Source organism: Parasteatoda tepidariorum, chromosome 3 (genome assembly GCF_043381705.1).
Source record: "Parasteatoda tepidariorum isolate YZ-2023 chromosome 3, CAS_Ptep_4.0, whole genome shotgun sequence".
NCBI lineage: Eukaryota > Metazoa > Arthropoda > Arachnida > Araneae > Theridiidae > Parasteatoda > Parasteatoda tepidariorum.
Window position 1 is genome coordinate 4,853,056 of NC_092206.1, and position 17,026 is coordinate 4,870,081.

General features: G+C 25.7%; 1 protein-coding gene across 2 annotated transcripts in view; it reads right to left on the bottom strand.

Moving 5' to 3' along the window:
- The window catches only part of LOC107451883 (poly(A)-specific ribonuclease PARN), a 51,426-nt gene that overhangs the window by 30,377 nt on the left and 4,023 nt on the right, over positions 1-17,026 (bottom strand). For both annotated transcript variants that reach the window (XM_043051127.2, XM_071178237.1), the window contains exons 3-6: positions 6,469-6,539; positions 4,617-4,684; positions 2,832-2,913; positions 2,667-2,727 (exon numbers count right to left, since the gene is read on the bottom strand). In XM_043051127.2, the coding sequence (XP_042907061.1) occupies positions 2,667-2,727; positions 2,832-2,913; positions 4,617-4,684; positions 6,469-6,539 (282 nt within the window). The remainder of the gene's footprint in view (positions 1-2,666; positions 2,728-2,831; positions 2,914-4,616; positions 4,685-6,468; positions 6,540-17,026) is intronic.

A 17,026-nucleotide genomic window follows, 5' to 3' on the forward strand; every position in this document is an offset into this window, starting at 1 on the left:
TCTGTCATCTAAATTTTTTTCATGAGCAGAAATTATTAATTGCCTATTTTTCCATATGTTACAAACTGCAGATTTGGATAGTTTATATTCCCTGCAAATATCAGCTCAATTGCATCCATTTTCAATTTTCCTGATTAGGCCCATTTTATCCTCAATGGAGAACGTTTCATGTTTACTGTTCGCATTTGAGACACTTGTTTTCAGGATTTTTTAAACTGAACTGAGAGCAAAAAGGAGTTGAAATGAGGGTGTTATCAACACATATTAGTGTCCAATCCTTTGAACAATAATGAATAATTGCTCATTCCCTCTGACAAAAAATGCATTTTGATCAAACTGACACCTTATAGTGGCATCGTCTGCCTGGGTTGGAAACATCTGCTTTGTTTGTTTAGGGATGGAAAAGTGAGATAAAAGAACCAAACAAGAAAAAATGCTTATCACTACATTCCCCTCTATAGATGGTTTTGAAAATCGGTATATGTATTTTTTTTTTTAAGTAGAAAATTCAAAATTATTACAAAAACAAATCAGTTGAAGACATAAAAAAGTTAATTATATCCAACTTCCCCACCTTTTTGGTTCACTATATCCACAAAAAATAGCATTATACGTGTATAGCAAAACACGGGACCGAACATTTTGTTCACTATATGCGGGAGTTCACTATAAACCGTGCTCACTATAGCAGGGTTCGACTGTATATTGATTTAAGTCAAATTAAAAAGATTAACTATTCAAGATAAAAAAATTATATCTTGGCTACAGTTCTGCCTTTGAAAAACATAATTTCAACTATGCCAATTTAGTTTTTATAATTAACTAAATAAAAATACTTTTAAAATTTATTACATATGTAGTTCATGTATATAAATAATAAAGAAAGACTTGTTCTACCAAGAGTAGAATAATTTCTTTCTTTTTCCTAATCTAAAAATTAATTACTTCCTCATTTGATATCTAACATGATAAATTTTGTCTTTGTATTTTCATATTCATGAAAACATTGAGATGGAACAAGAACAATTATGATTTAATTTTTCCAGTAATATTTCCTAACAATAATTTTTAAAATTAGTTAGAAAGACTAAGCACTTGAGACACATTGTTTTTAAATAATATTAAGCATTATTGATATATTTTATCAGAGCTCTGATATGTAAAAGATTTTTAAAAAAATCTTATTTAAATAAGAGAAGACCTGATTTTTTAAAAAAGAAAAAAAAAATTTTTTTTTTTTTTTTTAAAAAACATGTTTTTTTTCTTCTTTTAACCCTGAGTGTTTCTCTCTTATATAAATCCAAAACCATTTGAACTAGCTTCCAGAAACTTGATCAGCAAGAGAAAAGGGAATTTTAACTAATTAAAAGCGATTTTTTTTTTAAAATTCTGATTTAAAGGGAATAAGGAAAACGGATTTTTACGTGATCCTGAAAATGTTTTCAGCTCAGAATACTATCATTTAAGAATATAAAGACAAATTAAATTAAAAATAGAAAGAAAAAAAGTAAATCACATTTTTTCTCAATTGATTTAACAAAATATGTTCACTGAGAAATTAACACATGTAGGTCTCATAGTGGGTCTAAGATTTTGGCTAAGGTAAGAAAAAACAAAATTTTTCAAAAAAATCAGGACACAAGGGCATTTTCCTGAGTTTTTTCTTTATAAAATGAAAGATTTAAAAAAAGAAACAGTCCAGCTATCAAAGTTATATGCCTGAACTAAATATATATTGAGTGGATGCTCCCTAAGTTTGATCATTCAAATTTTGTGATTTTTACAAGCATGATCAAATAAAATAAAAAGATGGATAGAAAATCCAAATATTTTGATTGTTTATATCAACAATTTTAAAATCAACATTTTCATTGAAGATAAAAATCAGGAATATCAGGACAAAAGCTATGATTGAAAAATAAAAAATTTACTTAAAACTTTTTTAAAAAATTTAAAAAAAGAGCTCATATATCTAAAATATTAGAAGATAGCTGGTTTTGCAACTAGATGCACAAATAATCTATATTTTGCTGCTCCTTTCTAGAAAAACCACACTTCGTATTATTTGTTGTATATCTACAGTAATGCTTAAGCTGATTTTTATATTATTTTTCAAATTGTTTAAAATACAAGTAACAAACATACTCTCCAGTTTAAAGTGATACTCGTTTGAGCTTAACCATAGTGAAGTGTAATTTCAAATGCATGACAATCAGCTTTATGAATTACATATCAAAAGGAACATTCTGTTACTGAAACATGTTTTGATTTTTAAAAGACAATTGATGCAAAAATTTTAGTTTCATTTCTTTGTTGAGTTACTAATACTGAATCAATTACAGGCCACTTTTTTTTCTAACCATAACATATTTACTTTTTATGTATATCTTTAAAATAGAGATTTATATAATTTTAAATAGGTAACAGCTTTTATTAAAAAAAACAGACTTTTGGGTTCTAAAAAACCTTGTCTAGCACAATAACTGACAGATTGCAGAAAAACAATGTTAAACATGAATATATTTTCTTACATTATTTCCTTCATTAAATAAAATTGTGGTTCATTTGTGATACAAACTTTAAACATGTTTTAAAACAAATTTTAAATCAAAATTTCAGTTTTAATGTAAAAAATTAAAAATAAATGATTTAAATAGTAAAATAACCTTCATAAATGGTTTTATTGAAGTCATATCCATGTGATGCTAGAAAATGAATGCTTGATGTCTGTAAAAGAGATATAAAAAATAAAAAAAACATTTGCAGTGTTTTTTTAAAGATATTAATAAAGATACTAATAATATGGTAAAAAAAGCCAAAGGCTCAATTACCTGACACAGAAATCGGTGATCTGGAGCTTGCCTGATATGTGGGCGGGGAAATATGTAAAAGTTAAAATCTCTGTGAGTAAATCTGGAACATAAAATGTCAAATTATGAAATCCGAAAAACAAAATTTTAAAATGTATTAGGATGCTTATAAAAATAATGCTAATATTTTGATTGAATAATTAAATATCTTATCTAGGTGAAAGAAATCTAATTGCCACACAAAAAAGACAGTAAATTAATAACTATAGATGAATAAAGTTAACTTGATATTTTTTTATTATAAAACTTTGAGTTGAAAGTTTAAAAAGCCAAAAAGTAACATTGAAAATCGGAATTGTAATTGAAATTCAAATAACAAGAATTCCAAAAAAAATTTTTAAAAAAAGGGAGGAGAAAGAAGAAAAGAAATTGGAAGAGATTTTAATTACCATAAAACGTTCCTTTTAGCACAAAATCTGGTTTTAACACCACTGGGGCATTAAAAGGTTGGAGTGTAAACACTTTACAAACTGGTGTAATGTAATTGAGAAGAAGAAAAAATAATAAATGAAACAAAATTTTATTTAAAAATTCATTGTTATAAAACTACAAGTTTCATTTACTGAAACTTTTGGTGTAAATATTTACAAAACAATTTGATATACAAAGATTTTTTAGTGGAAAGCTTCCTAAGCATTTGATATTTTTCATATTTAATAACTAACAATGCTGCAAATTAAGTTATTTTTACGCAAATAGAAATAGAAGGTCTTGTAAATGATGAAATAATTTTAAAACTCAGAATTGGAGATTCATACTATCTAAAATTAAGGAAGTGACTGGATTTTATGCTTGGAGAGCAGAATAATATCGAAAAAGAGCCCACTTGTTTTCCAATTTAATTATTATTTTTCATTTTCATTGCAATTCTTCCAAAACTAAGATAACAGGACTATACTCACTATTCATTACAATTCATTTAACAAGTTCAATTACAATATGATAAACAATACAATTTTCTATACAATAACCTGTTGCAACTTGATTGTTTACTTTCTATTCTGTATATGTACTGATAAAAAAAAATTGCTAACAGCAAAAAATGAATGTTTCTCTGAAAATCCAGAAGTCTTTAAATTCCAGAGATCTTTCCGATTGATTTTAATTCCCTGCTTCAGTAACATAATCCTATTGACCAAACATAAAATTCCCTAACACTAAAACAACTTTCTTCTTCTTTTTTTTTTGTCAAAAAACCGTCAATCCAACTTTACGATTTTGAGCTTCTTCAGTTAGTAGAAATTCTACAAGTAATTTTGCATTTAGTCTAAATGAAAAGTAGTATCATAATATATTAAAACACATATTAAGAAAACTTTTGTCTACACAGATGCTTCCTTTGTGAAAGTTTTTTTCTGGCACTCTCCTTAACAATAAAAAAAAAAAACATCTTTTTTCTATTTTATTAATTTTTTTCCCAATGGCAAAGGAAAATGACAAGATTAACAATAGCTTTACGATTCGCTACAGCTTAAACGATGCCAAAAGTGATAACAAAACAAAAAATTTCAATTCAAAATTTTTGATCTTTTTTTTTTCAACAAAAAGAAAAAGTTAATATTTTTATTATGTGCATATGCTAACACAAATTGCACATTAACAATTGGCAGAACATAGGTTGTGCACCCCTGACACATGACTTTTATATGTAAATTATGAAGAAAAGAAAAAATTCTGAAATTGTAAATTAAAGTATTCAACTAGAAGCATAAGTATTTGCAAACATATTAAAAGTATTTAACTTACTTCTTTAATTTTGGATGATATTTAAAGCAACTTAGACCATATTGGATTATCAAAAATTCAGAACAAAGCTAGAAAAAACAAAAATAAATAATTTATAACACATGAAAATGAGGCAATCAATTTCAAAATGAAAAACATTTTTAAGGAGTATGTTACACAAAATATTTTACTACAGTATAACTGGGCTATAATTCTTGATATACCGGGCTATAATTCTTGATCAGTATAATTCTTGACTCACTTCAAGAAAACTATATAAGAAATTATGAAAAAGCATCTAACAGTTAATAAATTTTTGGAGAAGGATTTAAAAACACTTCTTCAATGAAAAAATGCAAGTATGTAATAAAAATAAATTGTATGAAGTTCTTCACCTGTTTAAGTAAAATTTTCCGGATAATAAGGCGACAGTTGATAGGAAATTATGAGTTGTTGCAATGATGACTAAAAGAATTTGCTGCTATGCAAGGATTCTATGCAATCTATGCAAATAGTTGCTATGTAAATACATTCTACCTTAAATTATTTATCGGTAGTTTGTAAGTGTTTGTGTGTATGTTCCTAGAGGGTAGTTGGTAGGTTCTTAGATGGTAGCATGATGTCTGTGCGTATGTTCTTAGATGGTAGTTTGTAAAATGCAGATTCCTACAGTAACTAAGAAAAACGAAAACAGATGCAAAAGCAGATATTTTTCCGAGAAATAAACTCTTCAGCCATCAGAACAGTCAGTGATTTCTCGCCATAAGTATTTTATGACACAAAATTGATAAAGAATGTCAAAACATATAAAACTAGTGGAACTGCCCTATATTTATGAAGATTTAAAATACCAAGAGTCAGTTTTAAGCTACAAATTTATGCATAACAAATGCAGCTACAAATTTATGCATAAATTTAGCCTTTTTTTAGTAGAAAATGTGTTTAGCATGATAGTGTAACACTGGATAATGTTTTGCTCTATTCTTGCTTTCCATGCTGATTTCTTTTATGGTTAAGATTTATAAAATGAATAGTAGATAGTAGTTCACAAGATGAAGGTGTATCAATTGCTATTTTAATTATGTCTAGTGTTTATGAATTTAAAAGCTGTTTTGTGTCGTTTAAGTATTTCAAAAGGTGATTTTCTATTTAACGAATTTTCCATATAATGAACTTATTAACGGGATTTAGAGACTACGTTAAATAGAGGTTCGACTGTATTTTGTTACAATGCCAAGTTATAATAAATCAAAAATTTTAGTTTAATTTCTGTTTGTTTATAAGAATAATATTAACAAAAATTCGTACATAAAATATATTGATTTTTTTTTTTTTGCTGCATTGAAAGAGATATTTTTACACTTACAACAGGAAACTTCATTATAAATGTGATAAAATAAGTTAATAGCTGTTTTTATTATAATGATTTAAGCAGACATATTTATATGTGTGTGTGTGTGTTATGTGATTAATCTGGTGATTTAATATCATTACGTATAATAACCATTTATTGACTTCCTAATTGTAAAATATAAAATATTGTAATTTGTGGTCTTTTACGCCACAATGTTCAACAGAAAAATATTTTTCTGATAACTACTAAAAAAAAACTGTACTCTATTCTACTGACCCAATCAGTCATGATATTTATCACATTTACCATTACGAGTTGGGAATTATGCAAACAAACAGTTAATTTGATAAATTTTCAACAATTTATTATATTTACCAAATTTAGTGGTGATTATGCATAATCACCAGTTTATTACTTTTACCATAATATACGTGTGTGTGTATATATATATATAAAAACATCAGGTAATTTAAATCATTTACACACTGCCTGCAACAAATATTTAATCCAAAGCTATACCTTGCGAAGCTTCGCATATCTCTCCTCCATGCTGTCAAATGCATGTTCAGATGAGCGTTCACTGTAGAGACCTTGAAATATAGAAATGCATATTATTTTCAAATCTAATTGACATATTTTGATGAATCAATAATAGTAGCAAGAACATTAAAAACAATAAAATCAAACAGAAATTTATAAAACAAATCTTGCCAGAAAAACCTCTTGTTTTATTTGCAAAAGTAAAAAAAATTCATGACACATTTAAAAGAAATGAAAAATTGGTTACATCATTTGAATCATTTCATCATTTGCAATTACATGCATCAATTACACCATTTGCAAGTACTATTACAATCATAGAACTGAATTTAAAAAATTCGAGTAGCTCTAATAATTTTGGTGAAAATAACTCTGTAACTTACACTCACTCTAAATTTTAAAAAGTTTTACAAAATAAATTTCTTTTTTTAAAAATTAAAAACTTGCTGTTACACACTTAACATATTTTGTTACATCCATAAAACCTAGTTCTTAATTTTCAAAAAGTTTTAAAGCTTTTGAAAATTCCTAAAACTTTGAATCTGTAAATGAAACAAAAATTTATTTCCACAAAAAATATGCATCAATATTTTTAGCTGAATTACATGCTTTTATTATGTGTAAATAGTAAAATTTCTCAAATGTCAAAAAAAGAAAAGAAAAAAAAAGAAATTTAGAGTTATGAAGAAAAACGTTTTTTCACAATTGTCTTTGCTAATAGTACGAAATAAAAGTAAATTAATTGACTAATAGATAATTAAACTTAAAACTTTTCCTTTGTTGTTGTTGTTGTAGTAGTTAATTTGATAGTTGACAAAAATTACTTTTGAATCACGAGTCAGGGTTTTTTTTTTTTGTTTTTTTTGGTTATCTAACTGACCTTTTATTCAAACTATTCTAGTCAAATCAGAAATCTTATATCAGGGATTGCAAATAACGAGTTTGACTGTATTTGTTTAATTTAATTTTAAAATATGAACAAATGATTGATAAAATTATTAATTAAAAAGATATAATTTAGATAGAAAAATTATTAAATTATAACATAAAAACATTAATAACTGTGGTTTGATTCCTACGGAGTTATAGAAAAACAACACTAAAATAAAACCTAACTCTTTATGAAAAAAAGACGAAATAGTGATATGAGCTGGACTACCTCAAGCTGGACTACCTCGCTCATCCGAAGACAGAACAAACCAGATTTTGGAAAGAAGATACAATAATATAAACTAGAGCTGGACTCATGATCAATATCACTCGTCATTATTAAATTGAAGTGCAAGTGTATAATATATGCAAGTATGTAATATAAACTTTAGCTCGACTAATGATTAAATTGAAATGCAGGTGCATAATAAAAGCAAGTATATAATATAAACTACAGCTGGACTCCTGATTAATATAACTTGTCATAACCAAATTAAAATGCAAATGCATCATATAAGCAAATCAGGGTTGGCAGGTTTTTGACATGTGACAGTTTTTGACAGTTTAAACCATGGTTTAAACCGTCATGTCAAAAACCTCACTGTCAAAAATGTCGAAAATGTNAAAAACCCAACCCTGAAGCAAATATATACAAGTATATAATATAAACTATAGCTGGACTCAGAATGAGTATAACTTGCCATAATAAATTGAAATGCAAGTGTATAATATAAGCAAGTACATGCAAGTATATAATATAAACTATAGCTGGACAGACGATGAATATAACTCGCCATAATAAATTGAAATGCAAATATATAACATAAGCAAGTATATAATATAAACTATAGCGGGACTAATGATGAATATAACTAGTCAAAATTAAATTTAAATGCAAGTGCACAATACATGCAAGTTCATAAAATGAACTATAGCTGAACTCTAGATAAATATAACTAGTCATAATTAAAATGAGAAGAAAGTAAAAAATATTATCAAGCATATGAAAGTATATAATATAAACTGTAGCTGGACTCCAGAAGAGTATAACTCCTCATAATTAAATTGAAATGCAAGTGTATAAAATAAGGAAGGATATAATATAAACTATAGCTGAACTAATAACATATAAAACGTGTCATAACCAAATTGAAATGCAAATGTATAATATAAGCAAATATATACAAGTATATAATATAAACTAAAGCTGGACTCACGATGAATATAACTTGCCATAATAAATTGAAATGCAAGTGTATAATATAAGCAAATATATGCAAGTAAATAATACAAACTATAGCTGGACTGACTATGAATACTACGCGCCATAATAAATCGAAATGCAAATGTCGCATAATGCATAATAAGCAAGTATATAATATAAACTACAGCGGGACGAACGATGAATATAACTTGACATAATTAAATTTAAATGCAAGTGTACAATACATGCAAGTTCATAAAAAGAACTATAACTACACTAGATGAATATAACTAGTCATAATTAAATTGAAAAGAAAGTAAAAATAATATCAAGCATATGAAAGTATATAATATAAACTGTAGCTGTACTCCTGAAGAGTATAACTCCTCATAATTAAATTGAAATGCAAGTGTATAAAATAAGCAAGGATATAATATAAACTATAGCTGAACTAAAAATATATAAAACTTGTCATAACCAAATTGAAATGCAATTTAATAATATGAGCAAATATATGCAAGTATATAATATAAACTTTATCTGCACACACGATGAATATAACTCGCCAAGATAAATTGAAACGCAAGTGTATAATATAAGCAAGTATATAATATAAACTATAGCTGGACATACATTGATTATAACTTGTCATAACTAAATTGAAATGCAAATGTATAATATAAGCAAGTATATAATACGAACAATAACTGGAGTCATGATGAATATAACTTGTCATAATTAAATTGAAATGAAAATGTATAATATAAGCAAATATAAGCAAGTATATAATATAAACTATAATTAATGATGAATATAACTCCTCATAATTAAATTGAATTGCAAGTGTATAAAATAAGCAAGGATAAAATATTAACTATAGCTGAACTAATAATGTATAAAACTTGTCATAACCAAATTGAAATGCAAATTAATAATAGAAGAAAATATATGCAAGCATATAATATAAACTATAACTGAACACACGATGAATATAACTCGCCATGATAAATTGAAACGCAAGTGTATAATATAAGCAAGTATATAATATAAACTATAGCTGGACATACATTGATTATAACTTGTCATAACTAAATTGAAATGCAAATGTATAATATAAGCAAGTATATAATACGAACAATAACTGGAGTCATGATGAATATAACTTGTCATAATTAAATTGAAATGAAAATGTATAATATAAGCAAATATAAGCAAGTATATAATATAAACTATAATTAATGATGAATATAACTCCTCATAATTAAATTGAATTGCAAGTGTATAAAATAAGCAAGGATAAAATATTAACTATAGCTGAACTAATAATGTATAAAACTTGTCATAACCAAATTGAAATGCAAATTAATAATAGAAGAAAATATATGCAAGCATATAATATAAACTATAACTGAACACACGATGAATATAACTCGCCATGATAAATTGAAACGCAAGTGTATAATATAAGCAAGTATATAATATAAACTATAGCTGGACATACATTGATTATAACTTGTCATAACTAAATTGAAATGCAAATGTATAATATAAGCAAGTATATAATACGAACAATAACTGGACTCATGATGAATATAACTTGTCATAATTAAATTGAAATGCAAGTGTATAATATAAGCAAGTACATGCAAGTATATAATAAAAACTATAGCTGGACTGACGATGAATATAGCTCGACATAATAAATTGAAATGCAAATGTATAATATAAGCAAGTATATAATATAAACTATAGCGGGACTAATGAATATAACTTGTCATAATTAAATTTAAATGCAAGTGTATAATATATGCAAGTACATAAAATGAACTATAGCTAGACTCGAGATGAATATAACTCGTCATAATTAAATTGAACAGAAAGTATAAAATATTATTAAGCATATGAAAGTATATAATATAAACTGTAGCTGGACTCCTTAAAAGTATAACTTGTCATCATTAAATTGAATTGCAAGTATAAAATATTATCAAGTATATGAAAGTATATAATATAAACTGTAGCTGGACTCCTGAAGAGTATAACTCCTCATAATTATATTGAAATGCAAGTGTATAAAATAAGCAAAGATATAATATAAACTATAGCTAAACTAATAATGTAAAAAACTTGTCATAACAAAATTGAAATGCAAATTAATAATATAAAAAAAATATATGCAAGTATATAATATAAACTATATCTGGACACAAGATGAATATAACTCGATATGATAAATTGAAACGCAAGTGTATAATATAAGCAAGTATATAATATAAACTATAGCTGGACACACGATGAATATAACTTGTCATAACCAAATTGAAATGCATAATATGAGCAAGTAAATAATACGAGAATAACTGGATTCATGATGAATATGACTTGTCATAACTAAATTGAAATGCAAGTGTATAATATAAGTAAGCATATGCAAGTATATAATATAAACTATAGCTGGACTCATGAGGTATAAAACTGGTCATAATTAAATTGAAATGCAAGTGTATAATATAAGAAAGTATAAGCAAGTATATAATATAAACTAGAGCTGGAATCATGATTAATATTACTTGTCATTATTAAATTGAAGTGCAATTGTATAATATATACAAGTATATAATATAAACTATAGCTGGACTAATGATTAAATTGAAATGCAGGTGTATAATAAAAGCAAGTATATAATATAAACTATAGCTGGACTCCTGATTAATATAACTTGTCATAAATAAATTTAAATGCAAGTGTATAATATATGCAAGTACATAATATAAACTACAGCGGGACGAATGATGATTATAACTTGTCATAATTAAATTTAAATGCAAGTGTACAATACATGCAAGTTCATAAAAAGAACTATAGCTACACTAGATGAATATAACTAGTCATAATTAAATTGAAAAGAAAGTAAAACATATTATCAAGCATATGAAAGTATATAATATAAACTGTAGCTGTACTCCTGAAAAGTGTAACTCCTCATAGTTAAATCGAAATGCAAGTGTATGATATAAGCAAGGATATAATATAAACTATAGCGGAAATAAAAATTTATAAAACTTGTCATAACCACATCGAAATGCAATTTAATAATATGAGCAAATATATGCAAGTATATAATATAAACTATACCTGGACACACGATGAATATAACTCGCCATGATAAATTGAAACGCAAGTGTATAATATAAGCAAGTATATAATACGAACAATAACTGGACTCATGATGAATATAACTTGTCTAAGTTAAATTTAAATACAAGTGTATAATATAAGTAAGCATACGCAAGTATATAATATAAACTACAGCTGGACTCATGAAGAATATAACTTGTCATAATTAAACTGAAATGCAAGTATATAATATAAGCAAGTATCAAGCATATGAAAGTATATAATATAAACTGTAGCTGTACTCCTGAAGAGTATAACTCCTCATAGTTAAATTGAAATGCAAGCTTATAAAATAAGCAAGGATATAAACTATAGCTGGACTCAAGATTAAGATTACTCGTCATTATTAAATTGAAGTGCAACTTTATAATAAATGCAAGTATATAATATAAACTATAGCTGGACTAATGATGAGTATACATTGTCATAATTAAATTTTAATGCAAGTGTACAATACATGCAACTTCATAAAAAGAACTATAGCTGGACTCTAGATGAATATAACTAGTCATAATTAAATTGAAAAGAAAGTAAAAAATATTATCAAGCATATGAAAGTATATAATATAAACTGTAGCTGGACTCCTGAAGAGAATAACTCCTCATAATTAAATTGAAATGCAAGTGTATAAAATAAACAAGAATATAAACTATAGCTGAACTAATAATATATAAAACTTGTTATAACCAAATTGAAATGCAAATTAATAATATAAGCAAATATATGCAAGCATATAATATAAACTATATCTGGACGCACGATGAATATAAGTCGCCATGATAAATTGAAACGCAAGTGTATAATATAAGCAAGTATATAATATAAACTATAGCTGGACACACGTTGAATATAACTTGTCATAACCAAATTGAAATGCAAATGTATAATATAAGCAAGTAAATAATACGAATAATAACTGGATTCATGATGAATATGACTTGTCATAATTAAACTGAAATGCAAGTGTATAATATAAGTAAGCATATGCAAGTATATAATATAAACTATAGCTGGACTCATGAAGTATATAACTGGTCATAATTAAATTGAAATGCAAGTGTATAATATAAGAAAGTATATAATATAAACTAGAGCTGGAATCATGATTAATATTACTCGTCATTATTAAATTGAAGTGCAATTGTATAATATATACAAGTATATAATATAAACTATAGCTGGACTAATGATTAAATTGAAATGCAGGTGTATAATAAAAGCAAGTATATAATATAATTTATAGCTGGACTCACAATGAATATAACTTGCCATAATAAATTGAAATGCAAGTGTATAATATAAGCAAGTACATGCAAGTATATAATAAAAACTATAGCTCGACTGACGATGAATATAACTCGACATAATAAATTGAAATGCAAATGTATAATATAAGCAAGTATATAATATAAACTATAGTGGGACTAATGATGAATATAACTTGTCATAATTAAATTTAAATGCAAGTGTATAATATATGCAAGTACATAAAATGAACTATTGCTAGACTCGAGATGAATATAACTCGTCATAATCAAATTGAAAAGAAAGTATAAAATATTATCAAGCATATGAAAGTATATAATATAAACTGTAGCTGGACTCCTGACGAGTATAACTCGTCATCATTAAATTGAAATGCAAGTATAAAATATTATCAAGTATATGAAAGTATATAATATAAACTGTAGCTGGACTCTTGAAGAGTATAACTCCTCATAATTAAATTGAAATGCAAGTGAATAAAATAAGCAAGGATATAATATAAACTAAAGCTGAACTAATAATGTATAAAACTTGTCATAACCAAATTGACATGCAAATTAATAATATAAGCAAATATATGCAAGTATATAATATAAACTATATCTGGACACACGATGAATATAACTCGCCATGATAAATTGAAACGCAAGTGTATAATATAAGCAAGTATATAATACGAACAATAACTGGACTCATGATGAATATAACTTGTCAAAGTTAAATTTAAATAGAAGTGTATAATATAAGTAAGCATATGCAAGTATATAATATAAACTACAGCTGGACTCATGATTAAGATTACTCGTCATTATTAAATCGAAGTGCAACTTTATATGCAAGTATATAATATAAACTATAGCTGGACTAATGATAAATATACATTGTCATAATTAAATTTAAATGCAAATGTACAATACATGCAAGTTCATAAAATGAACTATAAATGGACTCTAAATGAATATAACTAGTCATAATTAAATTGAAAAGATAGTAAAAAATATTATCAAGCATATGAAAGTATATAATATAATTTATATCTGGACGCACGATGAATATAATTTATATCTGGACGCACGATGAATATAACTAGCCATGATAAATTGAAACGCAAGTGTATAATATAAGCAAGTATATAATACGAACAATAACTGGACGCATGAAGAATATAACTTGTCATAATTAAATTGAAATGCAAATGTATAATATAAGCAAATATATGCAAGTATATAATATACACTATAGCCGGACAGACGATGAATATATCTCGCAATAATAAATTGAAATGAAAATGTATAATATAAGCAAATATAAACAAGTATATAATATAAACTACAATTAATAATGAATATAACTTGTCATAATTAAATTTAAATGGAAGTGTATAATATATGCAAGTACATAAAAAGAACTATAGCTGATTGCACAATTTGTCATAATTAAATGAAAATGCAAGTATATAATAAATGCAAGAATATAATAAACTATAGCTGAACTAATGATGAATATAACTTGTCCTAATTAAATAGAAATGCAAGTGTATAATATAAGCAAGTACATGCAAGTATATAATAAAAACTATAGCTGGACAGATGATGAATATAGCTCGACATAATAAATTGAAATGCAAATGTATAATATAAGCAAGCATATAATATAAACAATAGCGGGACTAATGATGAATATAACTTGTCATAATTAAATTTAAATGCAAGTGTATAATATATGCAAGTACATAAATTGAACTATAGCTGGACTCGAGATGAATATAACTCGTCATAATTAAATTGAACAGAAAGTATAAAATATTATCAAGCATATGAAAGTATATAATATAAACTGTAGCTGGAGTCCTTAAAAGTATAACTCGTCATCATTAAATTGAAATGCAAGTGAATAAAATAAGCAAGGATATACAGTGAATTCGCGATAACTCGAATCTGATGGGACTGACGAAAAACTTCGACATATCGGAAGTTCGACTTACCGTTAGTTTCGGTTTGGACTTTCAAAATATTGTCGGATTATTTAATTAATGTTTATCAATTACAAATCTTCCAAATGCTTACAATATTTAAGATCATTTTTCTGACAGGACATTTACGATAAGACTGTTTAAGCACTTTATGATACCCTGGTCTATCGGCTGCAACTTTGCTGTTGTGTTTGGCGGGAGAAACTGCAAGTTTACTGCTTTCAAATTAGGTAGATCACTATGCGNTCATAATTAAATTGAAATGCAAATGTATAATATAAGCAAATATATGCAAGTATATAATATAAACTACAATTAATAATGAATATAACTTGTCATAATTAAATTTAAATGGAAGTGTGTAATATATGCAAGTACATAAAAAGAACTATAGCTGATTGCACAATTTGTCATAATTAAATGGAAATGCAAGTATATAATAAATGCAAGAATATAATAAACTATAGCTGAACTAATGATGAATATAACTTGTCCTAATTAAATAGAAATGCAAGTGTATAATATAAGCAAGTACATGCAGGTATATAATAAAAACTATAGCTGGACAGATGATGAATGTAGCTTGACATAATAAATTGAAATGCAAATGTATAATATAAGCAAGTATATAATATAAACAATAGCGGGACTAATGATGAATATAACTTCTCATAATTAAATTTAAATGCAAGTGTATAATATATGCAAGTACATAAATTGAACTATAGCTGGACTCGAGATGAATATAACTCGTCATAATTAAATTGAACAGAAAGTATAAAATATTATTAAGCATATGAAAGAATATAATATAAACTGTAGCTGGAGTCCTTAAAAGTATAACTTATCATCATTAAATTGAAATGCAAGTGAATAAAATAAGCAAGGATATAATATTAACTATAGCTAAACTAATAATGTATAAAACTTGTCATAACGAAATTGAAATGCAAATTAATAATATAAGAATATATATGCAAGTATATAATATAAACTATATCTGGACACACGATTAATATAACTCGCCATGATAAATTGAAACGCAAGTGTATAATATAAGCAAGTATATAATATAAACTATAGCTGGACACACGATGAATATAACTTGTCATAACCAAATGGAAATGCAAATGTATAATATAAGCAAGTAAATAATACGAATAATAACTGGACTCATGATGAATATGACTTGTCATAATTAAATTGAAATGCAAGTGTATAATATAAGCAAGTATATGCTAGTATATAAGATAAACTATAGGTGGACTCATGATTAATATTACTCGTCATTATTAAATTGAAGTGCAAGTGTATAATATATGCAAGTATATAATATAAACTATAGTTTGACTAATGATTAAATTGAAACGCAGGTGTATAATAAAAAGAAATTTATAATATAAACTATAGCTGGACTTACGATGAATATAACTTGCCATAATAAATTGAAATGCAAGTGTATAACATAAGTTCATGCAAGTATATAATATAAACTATAATTAATGATGAATATAACTTGTCATAATTAAATTTAAATGCAAGTGTATAATATTTGCAAGTAGATAAAACAAACTATAGCTGATTGCACAATTTGTCATAATTAAATGGAAATGCAAGTATATAATAAATGCAAGTATATAATAAATGCAAGAATATAATAAATCAAGCTGAACTAATGATGAATATAACTTGTCATAATTAAATAGAAATGCAAGTGTATAAAATAAGCAAGGATATAATTTAAACTATAGCTGAACTAATAATGTATAAAACTTGTCATAACCAAAATGAAATGCAAATTAATAATAGTATAAGCAAATATATGCAAGCATATAATATAAACTATATCTGAACTCACGATAAATATAACTTGTCATGATAAATTGAAACGCAAGTGTAAGGCAAGTATATAATACAAACAATAACTGGACTCATGATGAATATAACTTGTCAAAGTTAAATTGAAATACAAGTGTATAAATGCAAG